Source organism: Myodes glareolus, chromosome 6 (genome assembly GCF_982192425.1).
Source record: "Myodes glareolus chromosome 6, mMyoGla1.1, whole genome shotgun sequence".
Taxonomy (NCBI): domain Eukaryota; kingdom Metazoa; phylum Chordata; class Mammalia; order Rodentia; family Cricetidae; genus Myodes; species Myodes glareolus.
The window spans coordinates 107,145,315-107,168,211 of NC_142031.1; the positions used below are offsets into that span (position 1 = coordinate 107,145,315).

Sequence of the window (22,897 nt, forward strand, 5' to 3'; positions counted from 1 at the left end):
TAACGTGAAGCTGTGAGCAGTGGTGATCAGTTTTTGGCTGAAAGGCCTTGTTTGTGCATCACTGGACGTTCGCTCAAGCCTGTTGCTCCACTTTCGCTTTCCTTCATTCTTCTTGGCAAAACCAGTCAGTGGTGGACTGGCAGGCACATGGGATAGTCATTCCTAGCTCGCTTCCCCACCTCCTGGTCTTCCCATTGCCTACACTTGGAAGCAAAGTCTCTCGTTTTAAGAATGACCTAGTTGCAGGTTTGACTACTGTTTCATTCACCACCTGCATTAGTTTTTCCTGCCTTCGTCCTTTTCAAGTAATCCTGGGGACTCATACTTTCTGTGTGACACATCCCTGAGTCCCTGCAAAACTGGGGAAGAAGAAGGGCCAAGATTGTTGACCACGACCACGGGAGGCAGGTCTTTGTCCGTGGAAGGGTAATAGCTTCTTCTCCAGGCAGAATAGTTCTTCAATGTTCCACTCCTTCGTTGAATTCAAATTTTTCTTTTGTTTCTAAGTGCTTGAGAAGCCTTTGGGAATTATCCTTTGTTGAACTGGATTTTAGTGCAATTAGTTCTCTCTGATCAGAGGCAAGGCACCAGTGGACCCTGCTAATTGCTTCAAGCAGAAGGAGCTCCCAGAACCTTGGAGACTGCCACAGAAGAATGGTAAGGAAAGTAGCCAAAAAAGGAAGCGTGGAAGAGCTTCGTTGTAGGGGTTTTGATGATTTAGCATCTGTAGGAAAAGTTCCTTAAAAATTTTTTTTTGATTGCTGAACAGGAGAACATTCAAAAGTAAGACAGATAGAGGCCCGCTGGGAACGCTGTGCAGCCTGGAATAGCTTAGGCTTCTGTTCAATCATTTCCCCAAACAGGAAACCACAAAATGTTAGAGATTAAGGTCACTAGATCATTGGGAAAAGAGCATAAGTTTGTCTGCAAAGCATTATGATGTACTGTGAACGGGCCAAAAGGCAAGCATAAATCTTTCATTGAAAAATGTAACAACAAAAGTCTACCCTTCACACAAAAGCTCAACTTGCTTTTCCATTGTACCAAGAGCCCCAAGCTGCTCCCAGAGGCATTTCTGTAATTTTCCTAGTGAGGGGACAGGCAACGGGAACCTAAGGAGACAAGCCTTGGGCTGTCTGTGGGTGAGGCGTGTGTTTTGCTTTGCCTTTGCACACTTACAAATCAGGTAAAGTTTAGGTCACATGTGGGCGCATGTCATTTGCTTTCTACTAGATCCTGTTATATTGGTGGCTATGAAAATCTACCAGCATCAACCTTTGCATGCAGTTCTTCCTAGAGCCCCTTCTAAGTTCTAGATGCTATGTCCAAAGAGCCCACATCTCCCTTTTCACCTCAGTTGTCTTGTGGCATCCCTAATTTAGGTGAGGCAAAGCCTAGGTGGAGAGAGCATGGAGACTCTTGGATGGATCTGAGATCTGTGGGGGTGATCTTCTGGGGATATCTGGTTATGACCTCAAGACTTAGATCATCTTACACCTTCTTTTTTATTTAATTAATTTTTATTGAGCTCTATATTTTTCTCTGCTCCCATTTCTACCTCTCCCCTCCCCTTCAACCCTCTCCCAAGGTCCCGATGTTCCCAATTTACTTAGGATACCTTGTCTTTTTCTACTTCCCATGTAGATTAGATCTATGTATATCTCTCTTAGAGTCCTCAGTGTTGTCTAGGTTCTCTGGTAATGTGATTTGTAGGCTGGTTTTCTTTGCTTTATGTTTAAAAACCTCTTATGAGTGAGTACATGTGATAATTGTCTTTTTGGGTCTGGGTTATCTCACTCAAAATGATGTTTTCTAGCTCCATCCATTTGCCTGCAAATTTCAAGATGTCGTTATTTTTTTTTGCCGTGGAGTACTTCATTGTGTAAATATACCACATTTACCTTATCCATTTTTCGGTCAAGGGGCATTTAAGTTGTTTCCAGGTTCTGGCTATGACAAACAATGCTGCTATGAACATAGTTGAGCACATGTCCTTGTGGCACGGTTGAGCATCCTTTGGATATATACCCAAAAGTGGTATTGCTGGGTCTTGAAAAAGGTTGTTTTCCTATTTCTGAGAAATAGCCACACTGAAATCCAGCTTGTACTCCCACCAGCAATGGAAGTGTTCCCTTTACCCCACATCCTCTCCAGTATAAGCTGTCATCAGTGTTTTTGATCTTGGCCATTCTTACAGGAGTAAGGTAGAATCTGAGAGTTGTTTTGATTTGCATTCTCTGATGGCTAAGGATGTTGAGCATTTCCTTAAGTGTCTTTCAGCCATTTTATATTTCTCTGATGAGAGTTCTCTGTTTAGGTCTGTACTCCATTTTTTTTTTGTTGTTGTTGGATTATTTGCTCTTTTGATGACCAATTTCTTGAGTTCTTTGTATATTCTGGAGATCAGACCTCTGTCTGATGTGGGGTTGGTGAAGATCTTTTCCCATTCTGTAGACTGCTGTTTGTCTTGTTGACTGTGTCCTTTGCTTTACAGAAGCTTTTCAGTTTCAGGAGGCCCATTTATTAATTGTTTCTCTCAGTGTCTGTGCTGCTGGGGTTATATTTTGGAAGTGGTTCCCTGTGCCAATGCGTTCAAGTATACTTCCACTTTCTCTTCTATGAGGCTCAGCGTGGCTGGTTTTATGTTAAGGTCTTTGATCCATTTGGACTTGAGTTTGTGCATGGTGATAGATATGGATCTATTTTCATTCTTCTTCATGTTGATACCCAGTTATGCCAGTACCATTTGTTAAATAAGTTTTCTTTTTTTCCATTTGATATTTTTCTGCTTCTTCATCAAAAATCAGGTGTTTGAAAGTGTGTGGATTAATATCCGGGTCTTCAATTTGTTTCCATTAGTTCTCCTGTCTGTTTTTATGCTAATACCAGGCTGCTTTCAGTACTGTAGCTCTGTAGTAAAGTTTGAAGTCAGGGACTGTGATGCCTCCAGAAATTCTTTTATTGTACAGGATTGTTTTGACTATTCTGTTTTTTTTTTTTATTTTTTGCATCAGTGTTCATTAGTGAGATTGGTCTGTAATTCTCTTTCTTAGTAATGTCTTTATGTGGCTTGGGTATCAGGGTGATTATAGCCTCATAAAAAGAGTTTGGAAATGTTCCTTCTGTTTCTAATATGTGGGAAAATTTGAAGAGTATTGGTATTAATTCCTCTTGGAAAATCTTGTAGAATTCTGAGCTGAAACCATCTGATCCTGGGCTCTTTTTGGTTGAGAGACTTTTGATTATTGTTTCTATTACTTTAGCAGTTATAGGTCTATTTAATTTGCTTATCTGGTCTTGGTTTAATTTTGGCAAGTGATATTTATCCAGACAGTTGTTCATTTCCTTTAAGTTTTTCAATTTTGTGGAGCACAGGATTTAGAAATATGACCTGATGATTCTCTGGATTTCTTCCGTGTCTGTTGTTATGTCCCCCTTTTCATTTCTGATTTTGCTAATTTGGATATTCTCTCTTTGCCTTTTGGTTAGTTTGGATAAAAGTTTGTCTATTTTGTTAATTTTCTCAAAGAACCAACTCTTTGTCTCATTGATTCTTTGTCTTGTTTTCTTTGTTTTTATTTTGTTGATTTCAGTTCTCAATTTGATTATTTCCTGCTGTCTAGTTCTCTTGGGTGAGTTTGCTTCTTTTTGCTCTAAAGTTTTCCAATTTTCTGTTAATTCACTAGTGTGGGATTTTCCAGCTTCTTTATGTAGGTATTTAGTGCTATGAACTTTCCTCTTAACACTGTTTTCAATGTGTCCCATAAATTTGGGTATGCTATGTGGTCATTTTCACTGAATTTTAGGAAGTCTTTACTATTTCCCTTTATTTCTTCCTTGACCCGTTGATGATTCACATCTTACACCGTCTTATACCATCATCTGACCCTGCTCCTTGGAGAAGGGGGCATTCTTGCGGAGACAGTTAATCCCTGGGTGAACAGCCGATTTGTGTGCTTTGAGAATCTGCAATGTTTATGCTTTGAGTTGTTAACATGGCAAGTGTTTCGGAATGGCTGGAGTGAAGCTGACTGCTGTTGGCCCCTCTTCTGAGGAAAATGTCAAGGATGAAAGAGCAAGTGTGCCTCTCCTCTCCTGATTGTTCGCTGGTTTGCCAAGTTTAGGAAAGTCAGCTGTGTCGGGGCAAGGGTCTCCCCTTTACAGATCTGGTCCCAGGTGCTTGGCCCCTCAGCTCCTCGTGTAAATATTGGTCTGTTGGACTCACATGCGATGACTGGCCAATCAAACACATCAACATCACATCGGCTATCTAAGTGAAACTGCTGTCAGCGGCATCTCACACAAAAGGCCGCTTCCCTTCCATCCAGACGGAAGTGACACTCAGCAGCCCACCGGTCCAGCCCATGGGAGGAAATAACTGAGCAAAGTTGGATGAGACTTATTGTTTTTTTATCTCCCAAACAGAGACATAGGTACAAGAAAATGCTTTTTTTTTCTGTTCTTAAAAATACGATGAGAATAACAGCATTGGTGTTGGCTATGAGACAACTGCCTTCACTTCTATGTGTGAAGACACTGGGGAAGGATTGAGCCACGTGGTGGAGGCAAGAGGGGAGGAACCACAGCACTGTGTCAGCGCCAGGGCTAAGGGGAAGTAAGAGTGCAGGTTGGCAGAGTTCCACTGTTGGAGTTCGGATTCCTATTACATCTTTGACAGATTGGGAGATTTGAAAACAACTGTACTTTGTTTTGCTGTCTGGGAGACTGCAAGTCTGCAATCAAGTGGCAGCGTTGATGACTGCGGTCTGGGTCCTCTTAGGAATGCAATCTGATGGTTTCTGGTATTGTCATGTTAAAAGAAAAGAATCACAAAAATTCCTCTCCAGGTGCCCTTCTATTGCTAGGGGGTTCACGTTCATGACCCGTCAGATCCAAAGGCTCCTTCTTCTGACTGTGTGGCATTGGGGACTAGAGTTTGGCATGGTGTATTATGACTTGATTCTGAACTATCCCTTACGCCTTCAGGCTTCTCACTCCATAACTGGTGGCACTGATTTTGGAAGTTGTGGAGTCTTTAGGAAGTGAGCCTGGCTGGCAGAAGTAAGTCATTAAGATGGGTCTTTAAAGGTGTATTCTTCTGGCCTCTGCCTCCTGGTAGGCTCTAATGTCAAGGACATGTACCATATGTTCTCGCTGCCATGAATAATGCCGACGAATCCAACTCTCAGGCAGCCGATACAGACCTTTGTATTGTAGTAGAAATACATATTTTAAGTATTTCTTTGAACTTGACATATGAACTTGATAAAGAGCAGCAACAACATTGGTAGAACCCTGCTCTTCAGATTACAGGAAACTTTTATATATGACTTGACCCTCCCCAAACTCTGAGCTAACGATATTCTACTTTTCCAGGAGAATTTAGGGCTCAGAATGAGTTAGTGACATATCAAAACTCACTCGATGAGCACAGACCTGGTTGGTGAGACCAGGGCTGGGGTTCAAGATTTCTATCTACGTATTCCATGTGTCCTTTAAAGATTTATTTATTGTGTATACAGTGTTCTGCCTGCATGTATGCCTGTAGGCCAGAAGAGGGCACCAGATCTTACTACAGATGGTTGTGAGCCATCATGTGGTTGCTGGGAATTGAACTCAAGACCTCTGGAAGAGCAACCAGTGTTCTTAACTGCTGAGCCATCTCTCCAGCTCCTCATGTGGCCTTTGCCAAACCCTGCTCTTGGCTATCATACTGTGGTTCAGCACAGCTGTGTCAGATTCTAGTTCTTATAGCCTTAGTCACGTATTTCCTTTGAAAAGTAACAAGTTGCTGTGTATTTTACCTTAAAGGTGGCTGGAATGAGATTATTACCAAAAATGTAATTGCTTTCCATGCATGGGATGCTGTGAGCACTGTATATGCAGGTCACATGGTTCTCCCAATTCTTACATGCTTTTTATCCCCGTTGTATGGGCGAGAAAATGTCGGTGGATGGGCCTAGTGGCTTAGTTGAGGCAAATCTGCTATTTTGTTCAGAGCTCGGGTGTAAACCCAGGCAGAACCTGTGGTGTTAACTATAAACAGAGATTCTTCAGTCCAAAGGCTTATATTTACTTTGACTTGGTCCCTGCAAACAGTGACCTTTGGCAGTGACACACGGTGGAAGCAGGTGATTAGAGGAACGGTGTGGGCTTAGGCATACCCTTACTTTGTTTATACACAGAACCATGGGTCTGCGAGTGGGCCTCTCTGAATCTCTGCCACCTTGCATTGAAAATGGGACCCTTAACATGTGCCCTCTGGGAGTCCTGTGAGAGGCTTAGCCTGCTTCCCACAACAGAACAACAGCGGGATCCAGTATTATTCAAGACCTCTTTTCTTTTAAAGCAGTACCATTTACCACACTTGCGTAGCATTTAATGTGGGGAAATTCCTTGCGATCTTGAATTCTAGGCTTTTAAGTGCTTTTAGAGCAATAATTTAATAATTTACGGTTCCAGCTTTCAAGAAAAGCTGAGGTGTTGTGACCGATGTGCGTGAAATAAGCGCTGGCAGGCTGCCTCTGTGTGTGATTGCCTGTCCTGGCTGCGTGTCCTCCTGCTGCAGATCTGTGCCTGAATCTCCATGAAAGTCCGCCAGGTGATCACGGTGATTTACTTTACAAGTGCTTCATGGATCCTCTTGAGTCCCTGTGAGCTAGTCGGCATACTGAATAAGAGGAAGAGGACGCTCTCTGAACTGCAGCACAGCAGATTCCGTGCTGGGAGCGGGGAGCACATGTTCCCATTGCCTCTCACTTCTGTTGTGTGGGTGTCACCATGACTGTGTCCAGAAAAGCAAACGGAACCCGTGTGAGGTTAACGTTCACGTCTTGGTGTTCTCGGTTTCAGGGTGCAGACATGAGTATCACCGGTCCAGTGCCGTATGTATCTAGGTTTTCTAGCTTTTAGCAGTGGAAATACAGGAGCATTGGTTAAAAGATACCAATGGATCCCAAAATTCTCAAAACTCGTGCGGGACTGAGATGAGAAAAAAAAGGAACCGAAGAGGCTTGAATGTTTATGTAGGAGAGGGAACGTGTGCACCGCTCAGGTCACCTGTGTTCTTTTCCCACCAGCTAATCTGCAGCTGAAGAGCTTTGAGTCCCCGTACTAATTCACACACCCGTCCCTCCTGCAGAAGAAAGAAACTGAGTGACATTCTCTGAGAGGCCATGCTCAGTGAGTGCCCGGTAGCAGGAGTAGTAATCAAGAGAAGACAGAGTGGACCTGAGACAAAGCAGCATGTGATTCCACACAGGGTGACATAAAACCTTCAAAGAATGGAAGCTCCACCCTCCAAGCATCAGTAGGTTTCAGGGGAATATGAAGTGGAGCAGGTACAGCAAGCACATAGACGGCCCCTTCCTCAGGCAGCGAAGGCGTTCCACAGCAGCCCCAGGAAGGCCACAGACACTTCAGAATGTAGGCATAAGCAAGGACTTTCAAAAACAGAGTCTAGCAGCCCAGGAGATAATGATAAGAATTGACCAGCAGGACATATAAAATGGAAAAGCCTCTTCGTGTCAAAGAAAAACATTACAGTTAAGAGACAGCTTACAAATGCGAGGCAGTCATTGCCAGCCACACATCTGACAAGGGATTCCTATCGACATTCCATAAAGAACTCCAAAATTAAACAACAAAAATTAATCCAATCCCGGTACAGCCCAAAGAATAGAACAGACAATGCCCAGCAGCAAGCAATTCAAATGTCCAATAAATCTATAAAAAAAAAGTTCAGCACTCGTAGTCCTCAGGGCAACATAAATCAGAACGATATGGAGAGAGAGGCATTGTAATCCTAGCACTGGGGACATGGAGACAGGAAGATTCCTCAGGTTTGCTGGTCAGCTAGCTTTGAACTTGACCAGTGAGAGGCTTGTCTTAACAAACATATAGAAAATAAAAAATAGACAGTGGCTGAATAATGACACTCAGGGTTGTCTTCTGTCTGTCCATCACATGCATGTGTGTGTCTACACACAGACACACACACTCACACACACACACACACACACACACACACACACACACACACCAAAACAAAATAAACTATGTGGAGAATCCATCTTCCTCCAGTCAGAATGGCTATTATAAAACAAAATTGGGAACAAATGCTGGTGAGTGAGGTTGGGTAGTGTTAGCAATGGAACTTTATGTTGCTCTTGGGCGTGTCAGTGGGCACATCCATTATGGAAGCCATTATGGAGGTTGCTAAGGAAACTAAAAATAGAGTTATTTTGTGGCCCAGCTGTGCCACACCTGGGTGCGTAACCATAGGAATCCAAAGTGCACGTCACAGAGGTGCTTGGACACCCATGTTTACTGCAGCACTGTTGACCACGGTGAAATCATGGGTGCTGCCGAGATGCCCATCTACACATGTGTGGGTAAAGCCAATGCGGACTAAAGTACATACATATACATGCACAATGGAGTTTTATTAAGTCATAAAGGAGAACAAAATGCTGGCCTTTGCAGGGAGAGGGATGGAATGCAATATCGCGTTATGAAAAACTATGCTCAGGAAAATGAATATCAGATGTTTTCTTTCATATGCAGATTGTAAGTTTACACACGCACACATGCACACATGTGCCCCCCCCACGGCATCAAAGCAGGAAAGGGAGTGATGGGCAAGAGAATGATGTCAGGGTAAATATGGACGGAGCTCACTATATACTTGGACAGAAATGTCATACTGAAACCTAGGATTTCTATAACGAATATATACTAAAAACAAAATTATAGTAAAAAGAAATAAAGAAGTCACCCCTATTAGACTCTGTCACCCTCTGTGAATTATGCCCCCTTCCCTGCATTCTTGTCCACACAAAGAGAGAAATGACTGAGAGAGATACCTCAGCAGAGATTGACAAACCGCCCGACATTGTTCTGGAGACATGAACTGGGTTCCACACTCACCCACCTACAATTTTCAGAGGCTTTTGGTAATATTGACCTCTTAGTCACGGGAACCAGTACTTTCTGTTTTGGGGGCCTAAGTTGCTTTCTGAAGGAGATATAGGTAGGACTTTGAAAGTCTGGAATCCAGGAGTCACTCAGTACCTCCTACGCTCATGACGTCCTTAACAACACAGTGGCCATACACCTAGCCCTGCCTGAGGAGGGTGAGTAAGGATAAAGCCATGTGGAGAGGAATGCACTTCGGGGCACAGATTAAAACGCTTTTCCTGTGTTTTGTTTTTCCATTTACTTATGTGTTCATGTATGTATGCATCTGTTACACATGGATGATTGTGCCACAGGACCCATGTGGACACAATAAGAGAGCATTAAAACGAGTCCGTTCCCCTCTTCCACATGAGGGTTTCAAGGATTAAATTCAGATCTGGGGAGAAGCCAGTCTGCCAGCTGAGTCACCTCCCCAGCCCACCCTCTGCTTTTTATCAATGATGAAAAGATGATTGGCTTCCTAATCTCCTGACGCCTTGCTCATAAACGCTTCAGTTAGGGAATGAGGTTTCAGATGCTCTAAGAACCAAAAGCTGTTCTATCTGGTTGCTGTGAGAAACGGGACTGGTAGCGATTGCAGGTTTGCAGGCTCTCTACCCAGGCACAGCCTTTGTCAAACTGAGGCACCCTGTTTGCTCTCAGTGTCCCCGCCTGTTACACAGTTTTTCAGTATGGCAACACTGTGACCACATGACCTAAAAACTCCACCCCAATCTATGAAACTATGAAACAAGTCGAGCATCCTCTGGCCTCCTTGAAACTGTGGCACATTTCCTCATTCTTTACACAAGTTGAAAGCATGCACGTGGTTTAAAAACGTGGCGATTATAGAGGATAAACAAGTAGAATGCAATTTTTGATTGTTTTTTTTTTCATACAACAAACATTTTCTGCCAGGCGCATGCCTTTAATCCCAGCACTCGGGAGGCAGAGGTAGGCAGATGTCTGTGAGTTCAAGGACAGCCTGGTCTACAAGAGCTAGTTCCAGGACAGGCTCCTCAGCTACAGAGAAACCCTGTCTCGAAAAATCAAATAAACAAACAAAAAAACCAAGCACTTTTCTATTTTGTAGCATAACAAGTTTTACTGAGCTAGCCAGCAGTCCTCCAGAGAGAGAAGAATGCTTGTGCTTCTTGTTGGCTTCACAGCTGACAGGCAGGAGTTCGGGGAATCGGAGTTGGAGTGCTCAGGGCACTGTCTGGTTCATTTCTGGAAAGCAGCTCCAACTGTCTGCCCTTGCTTCTTGTTCAATTTGATGCACTGCTGACCCAGAAATGTAGCTAAATGCAACTTCTCTCTCTTCTCTTTGACTCTAGACTTTGTGGCTTTAATTACCATCACACAGGTGGGAAAGTTCCAGCAACTCTCCTGTTCTTAGCTCTGAAAATCATGGTCCTGGGAAACTCCTCGGTCTAGGACAAATGGACCTAGATCCCCACTGACCTGTCTGGGAAAAGCCAGGCCCTGTGTACATGTACACATCTTTCATTGTCTGCAGGAGTGTGGAGTCAGGCCGGGCCCTGAGATCTCTGTATCTCTCTGGATGCAAGTAAACAGCACCCGCGCATGGTGTCCAGACTCCATGCACCTGCGTTCTCAGCTCACAGTTGCTGTACCCCGGGCTCTTTTACCCACTCATTTGGTCTTGAGGTCGCCGGATCAAGACCAAGAAGCCACCCTTGCTAACTCCAGGCAGTGACTGGTGTGCACTGCAAACCTGGAGAATCTGGAAGGCCTATGAGAAGCGGCAGTAACATAAGCATCTGCTCAAGAAGATGGATCCTGCAGCTTACAGGCTTCCACCATTGCTGACTCTTTGTGCTCTCTGGGCACCCAACCTGTTGGAGGGTACCATTCCCATTCAGGGCAGGTGTCTCTTGACTCCGGTCACTCACCTAGATGCCAGTTCTCTTTAGAATCATCCTCATAGGAACATGCAGAAGTCTGCTTTAGCAGAACGCCAAGTTTGCAACCACGAGGGTCATAACCATTTATTTAATTTCTCTTTTGCTGTTATTTTGGGATTTGATTCATGTGCCTTTTAGAAATTAAAAGTGCGTGCCTTGCTTTGAAAAGGGAAGCTATTCATTGACACCCCCCCCCCCCAAAGTGGGTCTTCTACATTAACGTTGTGCATCTTGGCCTGCTACCTTGTCCCAGAGTATTGGTGTTCTTGTTGGTGAAGAGTTTGGACTAATGAGGGAAGCAGCTCAGAGGTGGGATGTGCCTCGGTTCAGAACAGCACGTGCATGCCGCAATACTGTGCAGACAAGCCCGTTAGCTATGACTGCTGTCATGGTCCCTTAAGAATGAAAAAAAAAAATAAGTAAACAACCATATGCTGGTTTCTAAGGTATGGTGATGATAAAAAAAAAAAGGGTAGCTTCCAGGGACACATCTGGGATAAGACAGCTCATAGCATGGTCATGAAAGGCCCAGAAGAACAGACAGCCTGGCGAACTGCTAATTAATCAGCGTCTCTTCACTGAACTATGGAAGGAGAATTACTTTGTACGTGATTATCTCTGCTAATCAGCCATAATGAGGCCACCATAGAATGTGAAGCATTTGAGCTTTGTTCGCTGGTACCCATCACTTGTAATTGTTTCCATACTTCTGGCTCAAACAGCTGTACAAGGCATTGCACAAACCGTAAGGACTAGAAGCCTTTGAGGCCGTGTTTTGTATAAACAATGCAAATATTTTATTGCTCAGTTGAGTCAAATCTTTAAAATGGCCTTAAATCTATTAAGGTCTTTTTCATTTGGGTTCCTGTGTAGGAGAGGGGGGTGGCGACGGTGGTTGAGGGAGGGACATGAAAGTCCGCGTGTTCCTCTGGCGGAGGCCCAGGACTCTTTCATCTTAGCCTGATTCCCATCCCACCTCTGTTCGGGGACAGGGAGTGGGTCAAAGTCCTGGCTTTTTAATGCTATTTAAGCCTTTTAGGAATCTGTGCAGAGATGGAAACAGACGCAGCAAACACTTGCTATCTAATTTGAAGACTGAACCAAAGGTTTCCACTCAGGCCAAAGCAGAGCCTCGGAAGTAAACCAAAGGTTGAGAAGAGTCTAGGAAAGCCTCTTGCCTGGATAGAGTGGCAGTGCTTTGTGAGAATTATGGTCATGTTAGCCCCATGTAAACAACCTCAGAAGGACAGAAAACAGGAGGAAGTGGCTCAGGTCTCTACCTTGTAAATTAATGAGCCGTGTTATTTTCCAAATTTTTCATGTCATATATGTGTGTTTGTATATATATTGAGTAAGGTAATTGTAATATGGCTGATGTTTGACTTTCAGCCTTCATATTTCAATTTTAAGATAAGCACATCCCATTTCACTTCATGATTCAACCAAATACTTAAGTGGTTTTCCACTATCCCATAGAATTCCTGTATCACGGTTCCCTTAACTATATGCCAGCTACAAGATGTTGGGGTTTGAGCTCTTGGTCGTAATGAGACTCAACAAGCATAGTTAAATGAGTTATGTTTTCTTTCTTTTTCTAGAGTGCATTTGACAAATTTTCTAAACCCTTGGCATGTGAACTGTGAGCTATGTAGGGAGAAGGGAAGCCATCCCAGCATTCTCGGTGGTATCCATTCATGTGGGAGGGAACAGTCTGTTCTGGAATGGGAGGACGCCCCTCTCTGTGGATGAGTGGCCATCACAGTAAAGCCAAGAAGCCTTGGGAGTGGCACAGGGTCAACAGATGTTTATCTTTCTGTTTGAAGATGCTGTAGTTGCTACAAATGACGCAAGAGGACCAAGCAAAGCAAAACGCAAAGTGTAGTATTCCTTGGTTCAATTAAAAGATATCCTTCTAGTCAACTAAGTGAGTTGTTCATGCCTATATGATGAACACACCCACACACCCACACACACTGGGCTTTTAGATTTGAGTAAACCTTTTAAGAAAGTAGCTTCATCAAAATAGAAATAGCATACATACCGAAATCCAATTTGAGGATTCAACCAAAGGACTCCATTCAGGCCAAACTGAAGACTGAAGAGATCAATGTTGTACAGAGTCCGGGAAAGCCTCTTTGCTTATCTTTTGGGACACAGATGGCTGTTGACTATGATTAACTAAGCTTGAAAGGATGCCTTGCCTGAGACAGGAGCAGAGTTTCTTTCAGGTTGTTGGTGTGTGTGGTGACCTGGAAGGCAGTGAGCTTCAGATCTGCTAGCCTAGCCTCTTGGGACACTGGCTGCCAAGCTCAGGTTCCCCTGTCTGATGCAGGTTTGCCCTCTGTCCCTGAGTTTGCTCCTTGGTTTTCCTTCCGAATTCCATATTTGCTTAGGACTGAACTGCATTTCAGGTTCTGCTCTACAATGGCCAACTGGACATCATCGTGGCAGCCGCCTTGACAGAGCACTCCTTGATGACCATGAACTGGAAGGGATCAAAGGAATACAAAACGGCACAGAGGAAGGTTTGGAAGATCTTCAAATCTGACAACGACGTGGCTGGTTATGTGCGACAAGTGGATAAATTCTGCCAGGTATGCAAACATCTGGGGCACACAGGTCGTGGGACTGGATTGGTAGGATTAAACACAAAGCACAAAAACCGCTAAGACTTGGCTGTTCCTAGGGAAAACAGCCAAGATGTGTCTCCTTTAGCCTCCTCTTCAACAGAGAAGATAGGGCCCTGTCATCAACGTAGAGATTACTGATGTCAAGGCAGACAGTAGTCTAAGCATTGCTGAAGACACAATTAGACACTGGAAAAGTTCAGAGTGGCAAATCATTAATGAGAAAATCCCAGTCTGTTTGGGAGTCAAAGGGAACTTGGGCAATTATTGAAGGATGATTCAACGCAGCTGCCCACCATCTCTGAACCTGTCTTTGTAAGGGATGTAGAGAGCTAGCTAGAACAGGCGCTCTCCCTAACTGACCCTGCGGAGTGAGCTCCACTCAGGGCTTACTCTTGGAATTTCCTTTGGCTCCCATTTTCTTTTCTCTTTGAGTTTTGAAACAGTCCTTTGTGGACTTCATAACATGTAAGCATCTTCTCCCTTTCGTGTGGTCAGTAATAACTTTCAGTGTTAGGGAACTGCATGACTGAGGCCATCTTGCCTGAAGGTTTCCTTAAGAGAAGGCTTCAAATCGCAGATTGCATTTCTGTAAGGGAAGGTTAATCAACTCTTTCTGTTTCTAGGAAAACATTATTATAGGCTTTAGCTTTTTCACAAGCTAGTTAGTTTCCCCTAACATTTAGAATTTATAAGCTCCTGTAACCTTAGTTTAATTCCTCTTAAGAGCTTGGTGTTTTTAAAATAGTAGGAACTTATTTTTCTCTTGTCTGAGCCATAACTAAGTTATTACTGATTTCAAGTAACAAATAATTTTGCCGTTGTTGATTTCTCCGTGTGTTTTTGATATTTTTGTTTTATTATTTGCACTTTTATCATGTTATCTTTATTGTGAGTTATTTGCTGTCTTTTTAAAATCTTTATGATGGAGGCTTAGAAGACAAAGCTTTTGTTTTCATTTTATGTGTGCACTCAATGTATGTTACATGTATGTTAATCTTGGTCTTAAAGGTACACAAAATTCATTATATTGAACTAAAGTATTCATAATTTCCACTGTATTTTATCCCCTTTGGCCAGTGTGCTATTTTAAAGTGTAATGCTTAATTTTAAATTATTTTGATTCTTCCATTCTTGCATTTATTATAACCTGAGGGAATATAGTCTGTTGTAGCTTTGTGGTTTAAAAGCCCACATATCCCTTATAATTTCAACCATTTGAAATTTACTTTCTGGCCCTCGAAGTGGTTATTTTTGGCAAACATTCCCTGTATACTTTTAAAGCAATTACACTCTTGAGTTGTTAGTTGTAATGCTTTTTATGTCAATCAAGGTCTTTTAAAAAAACCATTTTTTCGCTTATTATTTTGAGAATTTACATCACTTCCACCTACCCTTCCTACACAATTCCTGCATCCCTTAACTCCCTCTCAAATTTATTTCCCCCTCTTCTTCAATTATTATTGGTTTACATGCACATGCACACATATGTATATACAAATATAGCCTGCTGAGTCCACTTAGTATTGCTTATCGGTATATATATTTAAAGCTGACCACATGTGACTGGATAACCTAATGGAGGGCTCATCCCTGGAGAAGACTCATTTGCCCTCTCTTATCAGCCATGAATTGCGTAGCCTTTCATTGGGATTGGAGCCTTGTGAGAGTTCCTCTATTTCTGTTGGAATGTCAACTGGTGTTATCATTGTGTGAGTCTTGTTTAGATGACCACATGGGTGCAGCTCTCTGTCTTATACAGAAGACACTGTCTGGAAGCAGATGTCCTGGTACTCTGGCTCCTACAGTCTTTCCATGCTCTCTTCTATAGTGTTCCCTGAACTTTAGGTGTAGGGGTTGTGTCGTCAATGGGCACCCCATAGACAGTTGTTCTCTGTGTTTGATCAGTTATGGATTCCTGTGATTTCTCTGTCTGTTACACAAAGAAGCTTCTTTGATAAAAGGTTGAAGATACGCTTCTTTGTTGATATAAGGAAAGATATTTAGAATGTAGCTGGTAACTGTGATGTCTTAGAGAATTGGCAGTAGTGGGTTCTTCTCTACGGTCTATGACCTCACCATCCTTGGGTACTTGGCTAATAAAATCAGGTACAAATCTTCTGATGAGTGGGCTTTAATTCCAATTAGATGGTTGCTGGTTAACCCAAGGGAAACCTACTCTCACACCCTTGGGGTATCTGACCCTGAAGGTCATTATGCTTCGTGGGCTATATAGCTGGGTAAAACAGCGCTCTCTCTCTCTCTCTCTCTCTCTCTCTCTCTCTCTCTCTCTCTCTCTCTCTCCCTCCCTCTCCCTCTTCCTCTGTTTCTATCTCTCTGTCTCTCCCTATCTCTCTGTCTCCCTCCTCTCTCTGTCTCTGCTCTTTGTCTCAGTATCTCGCTTCAATCTGCCTCTGTGTCTTTCGCCCACTACCCTGACAATAAAGATCTGTTAAAATCTCCCAGAATGATTGAATATTGTTCTATCTTTCTGTTTGCTTAGTGCTGTTCACTGCATATAGCCATAGAATCCTTGTTATACATTCCCAGCACTAAATCTTTCTTTCTTATGAACCATCCTCTTGTAGTGATGCATCTCATCTTTAAGTCAACTTGATTGATAGTAGTGTAACTGTACCAAGTTTCTTTTGAAAGTATGCACGGGGATGCCTTTCCTTTTCTCAGCGTTCCCCTGTCTGTCATTTTATAGCATCATATTTAACATATGTTTCTTTTGCACAGTAAAATGGTTTTTATTTTTTGTGTGTGCTTCCTGACAATATTTTTGGAGTCATACATTTGCATTTAATGTAATTACTGATTTCTTTTTTTAGGTCCTACTGTTTCATTGTATGTTTTCTATTTATTCCATTGGGTCTATATTTTTGTTCCTTTTTAGTTTTAACTCTGTAGAGTTTTATGCCATTTTATTACCTCTGTTAATTAATCTGTGAGCTATCATTCCTTTAAGATTGTCTTGTAATAGTACTAGTCAATCTGAATGCTAGACTTCCTTAATGCTAATATAAATAAGAATTTTACTATTTTCCAGACAAATGTGTGAACCTCAGATTATTTTAGCTTTTACCTACTCTCCTGTTTTTTGCTATTAATAAAACAATCCCATATCTGTTTTAAACAGGCATTATTTATACATTTGAGCCAACCAGCACTCACTGAGAATTCACTACCTGTTTAACCTGCCAGCTGCCATCACGTTTAGTGCATTTCTTGTCCCCTCGGCGGGGAAAAACTCTTTAGCATTTATTTTAGAAGTGCATGCTGACAACATGTTTTCTGTTTTGTCTTTTAAGTGCTGTTATCTCACCTTAGATTGGAAAGGCCATGTACAGTGCAATGGGAGGCTGCCGTTGATTGGGGTGGTTATGCGGCATGCAACGGGAGGCTGGTTCTGACTGTAAACATTGTGAAATCCATGTCTCATGCAATGGGATAATTAATTGTTTTCCCTGAGCTCCTGAGGCTGTGATGTCTGTCCTCTCCTGCACCCTGGTGATGAGGAGTCACACATTAGCTTCTTTGCTGCTGCTTTGAGGTGGTTTGTGTTTTGTTCTGTTTAACGCCTTTCAAGTTGTCCTCTGTGCTGTTTCCAACAGGTTCTACTGTTTGAACCTACAAGGTATTAATCTAGGCATCCTTGTTGTTGCTGTCACTGAGTGGTGTCTTAGATAGGGTTTTCATTGCTCTGAAGAAATGTCATGATCATAGCAACTCTTACAGATGAAAACATTTAATTGGGGTGGCTAGCTTGCAGGTTCATTCCTTTATCATCTTGGAGCATGGTAAGTGGACATTACCTCTTTAACCTGACATGCTCATCTTAGTGATGCAAATATCAGAAGCACACACAGGTCTCCTCCAGCTGCCTGTAACTGCCTACTCCCCATCAGCCTTCTGCTGTGGGACAATGGTCTATACCCTGTCAATTGTATTTGAATAAAATGCTGATTGGCCAGTACCTGGGCAGGAAGTAGAGGCAGGGTGAACAAACAGGAAGTGGAGGTGGGGCAAGGAGAGCAGGAGAATTCTGGGAAGAGACAATAGACAGTCTGCAGTAGTAACCCAGCCTCGTCAAAAAAAAAAAAAAAAAGGTACCAAGCCACGTGGCTAGCACAGACAAGAATTATGGGCTAAGATAAGTTGTAAGAGTTAATAAGAAGCCTGAGATACTAGACCTAGACCTCAGTTTATGATTAATGTGTGTTTCTTTGAGACCAGGCAGGACAGATACCTCTGTCAACAGCTTTGTGAATTGCTGCAGTACCTGAGACTGCACACATGTCCTTCTTGCAACTTGCACAAAACTACCATCTTAGGAAGCCAGATTGATGCTCAGGGAAGGTGTGTCACAGAGGTAGAAAAAAAAATGGCCACCAGCCAGAAACCCTTGACTAGTATCACACTAAGCCATCTGACTCTTCCGGTGAAGGCAAGAAACATGGAAAGACAAAATGGCACCTCTCTGGCTTCCAGAACACAAACAAAAGAAGCGGGATACCCACCTATGCTAGCTATGATGAGGGAGGGTTGCCTCCCAAACTAAAGAAGTGGGGGCCCATGTATGGTAGCTATAGAGAGGGGTTGCCTCACAGACAGGACCCTGCATTCTGCCTATGTGATTTGAACATCCTCAGAGGACCACCCTGCTCAAGGCCTTGAAAGTGCCTGGTGGTTGATGGGGATGAGGGACTGTAGAAGAGTAAGGAGGTCCCAGATGAACAAAGGCATTCTCTGCAGGCTCAGCTCTGAGAGTATAGTCCAAATGCCAAGCACCTGATGATGAAGAAAACTGACCCCAGCCATGGACTTCGGATACACAAGACAGAACATGTGTATCCATCTGTCAGGAAGAGCCCTTGGTCTCCACAGAGCACTGTGGTTCTTAATTTAAAAAAATGAAACCAAAGGAGACTTGTCTCCACATGGCTACCCAAAATGCCTACTTAAAGGGTAACTGCTTTCCTAGTGGGGCACTGGGGGCTGAGAAGGAGGCTCACACAAGATTCTCCATGTCCCATATAACCAGAGAACTGCCTTGATGCAACTCCAGCAAGGCCTCAGAAGACAGAGGGAGGATGCTTCTCTGTTTCACTGCAGGTTCTGCTCAGGGCGGACAAGTCTTTGATGTTTGCAGCATCTCAAGTAGCCAACCCAGTCTAGTCCTTCAGCCTGGGGCAACAGAGTTTCTGAGCCTCAGTCTGTCTGTAAAATGCCGGCTTTGGAGTAAATAGTCTCTCATATGGCCTGTAACAAAAATGTGAAGTATCTGTGTTTCGTGAATGTCCAAGGGTGTCGTATAGTTAGCAAGAAACTGTAGGAGCTTGGGTCATGACCCAGTGGGTGAAAACATTTGGCCTCAATCCTGGCAGCATAAGTTTATATGATGGAGCCGACATGAAAAGTCAGAGTTGGTGGGGTACATCTGTAATAACCGTGCTCAGGAGGGTCTCAGGCTAGCCAGCCTGGGGTGCACAGTTGAGCAGCACAAAGAGAGACACTGTCTCAGCAAGGTAGAAGACAAGAACTGACACCCTGAAGCTCTCCTGGGACATTCTCATGTGCTCCTGCAGTCCAACATGCATATACACGTGTGCATACATGAACACACAGTAGAAATAAAGGTGAAGAGATATGTGGAATGGTAGAGTGTTCTTCAGCAAGTGTTGCAATTCTCTCTACATCAACATACACATGTCTGTGCACATTATGTCTATCTGTCTGTCTGTCTGTCTATCGTCTATCTATCTATCTATCTATCTATCTATCTATCTATCTATCTATCTATCTATCTATTGCTACAATGAAGAAAGAAGTTTGAAGTCAAAATGAAGGTGGAGAAGAAAAAACAGGAAGGGAGGGGAGGAGGGAGGGAAATATACTATGTATAATACACAATCCCCAGGAGAGGGTTCCACCAAGATCATGGCAGCCTCTATGCTAGAATTACCTGAATTCTTCCTAATGCTATCTCTGGATCACAGAGTCTTACTCCCTTTTCATTGGCTGTTCTTAAATGTGGCCAGGTCAAAGCCACCCAGATACTCCAGTGTTTGAGCTCTCTCTAGTCCTTTTCCAAATGTGGGAGTTGGTGATCTGCATTGATCTTCACCACTCTGCCATGTTCAGGACATTTTGTTCTGATATCATCGAATTGCTGTCCCTGCTAAAGGATGCTTTGCTGGTCTTTGTTTCAGTACTAGTCAAGTGCTGTGCCTCTAAACTATGCCCATGTATTTTTTTTTATTTTTATTTTGAGACAGGGTCTCACTACATTGCTGCAACTGTCCTTAAACTTGTGACCCTCATGCCTGTTTCCAGGTAGCCAGGATCACAGGCCTAGACTACTAGACCTGGCCCCAAGAGTCCCCGCCCCCGAAGGCTGGGAGTATGTGTGTGGGGGGGTGAGAAATGTATAAAATTTCATCAGGATTCTAGCCACACTGATGAACTACTTGAGGAAAATGTTTCTATTTTAAACTTCATTAAGCTAAATGTCTTGAAGAAAATAATTTAATCATTCCCATTTTTGAATCTTTACTGAAAATATTTATTGACACTAATTATTCTCCATGTAAACACTGAAATAAGAGCTTGGATTACCTGTCTATTTTCATTTTCTATTAGGTTTTACTGAGTGAGAATTCTGTGAATGTGAGTTTTATATAATTAATAATCAAATTTACCTGATTGCAGTCAGTCATTGGTATTGTGTTTTACATTTTTAGTATCAGTTCCCAGAGGCATGCTTAGGTCTCACAGGAGGGATTATCTCAGCTCAGTAGCATTTTACAACTGGAACATAGACTTTACCGTCCAGGTAAACTCGAGTCCAGATGCTGAGTCCCAAAAGCTAAGCCGTTTCTGTATTGGTTGGTTTTTAATTGCAGCGATGGAACACCACAATTATGGTGGCCTATAGAAGTAAGAGTTAATTTGGTCAGTGTCTCCAAAGGGGTAAGAGTTCATCATGGCAGGGAGTCATGGACGCAAACAGCCCGCTGTTACGGGAATTTTGTCTATGTTGTGGTCCAGTGTCCAAGGGAGTCAGGAGTTGGTTTGAGAGGGTGGGGTTCACATTCATTTGGTCGGAATGGATCATGGAGTTCTCTGGCCAGCTCAGGAAAGAGAGGCCCCCAGGAAGAAGAGGTGGGGCCAGAAGGTCGCTCAGGCTTTTCCAGCCAGGGAGTGAAGGATGGTGGTGTGTGTCCAATGGTCACTTGAGATTATCTAAGGTTTGATCTTTGATATTTGTTCCCGAGTTTTATTTTATAATAAACCATAAAAGAAATCACATTATCCAACATGGTGATGGCAGCAGGTAGCCGAGAGCTTGTATCTTAAAATGAAGTAAGAAGCAGAGAAAGTGAACTGGAAATGGCACAAGGCTTTTAATGGCAAAGCCCGTCTGTCCCCAAAGACATACCTCCTCCACCAAGGTTGCATCACCTAAACCTCCTAAATCGTGCCACCAGCTGTAGACCAAGTGCTCATATATATGAGGGCATTCTCATTCTAAGCTCCACAGTCTCTTTCTTGCCCCTTATCCCCATTTCTTACCATGGCTGAAATGGCTTTCCAAGAGTCCCGGCTTCTAATCCCATGGTTTCTTACCTCATGCCTGCTGCCGGGAAGATGACATCATAGTGGTGTCCTTGGCCGGAGGACAATGGAGACTGTAGACTTGCCTGTTGTAAGTAAAGCATTGGCTGAACCCCAGGCGGAGATGATGTCCTGTGGCTAGGACACTGGGTTTTAAGAAGGCTGTAGAGCTGGGTTGGTGGTAAGGACAGCTTCATCCAGTGTTAAGAAGAGCTGTGACTAGGAACCTGGGGTATTGCTAAAATGGCAAATGCTGGAAGTGGCTAAGTCACCAGAGAGAATGCGAGTGGGGACTTGGATAAGAGAGCTGGGGTGGAGAGAGCACATTGGTTCACGGTCTGGAGCTTGGAGGAGATCTGGGAAAGGACTGAAAGGGAGTCATGGGGACTTAGTGGGGGGTTCAAGGACATCTGTTTGTTGTAAGTCACTAAATGATTTTAAGGATGTATTTATGGTTGTAAGAGAATTTCAAAATAGTAGTAGTAGAATGAATTTAGGCCAGAGAGGCTCTGAAAATGGTGTCCTGGTAGGAACTTTACCGTGAGAATACATGTCACGACTTGTATGACATTGCCGGCTTGAAGCTCGATTCTCAGCTCTAAGTAGAGATGGAGAAGCAGCTTTATTGGCCAAGCCATAAGGACAGGTTCCTGGGTAGAGAGATGTTGCTCACTGTGTATTCTTGTCCCCTTAGAAGCTCATGGTGTTTAGAAGCATGCTAGTGTGCTTGCCCTCTCAGCTGTCATAAGAATCTCCAGCCCCTGCAGTACATCACTGGCCAAGCTTATGCCTGAGTCCTGGGGACATTTGCCCCACTGAACCCTGAGACTGGTCTGCCACAGTCTCAGGGGCTTCTTCAGCATGTCCTGACCTTTGACAGTCAAGCTCAGAGCTTGACTGTCTGGAGTGGTCCTGTTGGAGGTCCTGTGGTTAGTGAGCACAAGGCAGACTGGAATTAGAGAAACCCAGTTTGAAATCAGTTTGGCCATTTACTACCTGTTCTGCAAACTCAGAGTAAGAACGGTTGCTCTGTTGGAATGTGGCAACAGCCAAGGGAGATGCCAAGGATGGTTGACAATGCTCCTGCACTAGCGAGCCCTTGGGCTGTGACCTGCCATGTATATCTTTATCCTTGAGTCTATGGAGTCCTTGTTGCTACTCTGTAATCTATGGTAATATATTCCATCCTTTGTAAATGAGGAACTACAAGTATCACCCAAGAAGCTTGTTCAAGGCTCTTCGTAGTAGGAAATGTTAGGTACCACATCAGGTCTGCCCACTTCACCACAGTGAGCTTAAATGCTTTAGGGATGGTGAGGCAGAGTGGGCTGGAACACTCTGGTCAGCAGACTCGAGGCTACGTGCCTGCCCATGGGGTGCCTATGCAGTGGTGGCGTCCATAGCACTTGGCAGTACATCTAGACCACAGAGGTGACTTTGCTCCCTAAAGGCAAGGGCACTTCTTAAGAGGAGGAGGGAGGGGACAGAACTTGCAGACAGAAAGTAGTAACTACAGAACACTCCAGCTGCATGCTTTAAAACTAACTTTACCAAATAGAGATTAGTGCCCAGAAATGTATCTTGGCTTTGTTAGTCTTTTTAAGAAAGATCTTTGTCCCCACCTCTACCCCAGCTCTATTGCCTTTTGTAGAGAGGTGCGCTCTGACTCTATGGGTCTATGTCTCTGTTTCCCAGACCCGAAACAATTTGTTGATTTGTTGATACAATCGTGGGCTGAAAACAAGAATATGACATTCTGCTATT

At 43.4% G+C, this 22,897-nt stretch overlaps 1 protein-coding gene across 1 annotated transcript in view; it reads left to right on the forward strand.

Moving 5' to 3' along the window:
* The window catches only part of Cpvl (carboxypeptidase vitellogenic like), a 107,434-nt gene that overhangs the window by 68,929 nt on the left and 15,608 nt on the right, over positions 1 to 22,897 (forward strand). The window contains exon 12 of the mRNA XM_048440145.3: positions 13,298 to 13,480. Within this exon, the coding sequence (XP_048296102.3) occupies positions 13,298 to 13,480 (183 nt within the window). The remainder of the gene's footprint in view (positions 1 to 13,297; positions 13,481 to 22,897) is intronic.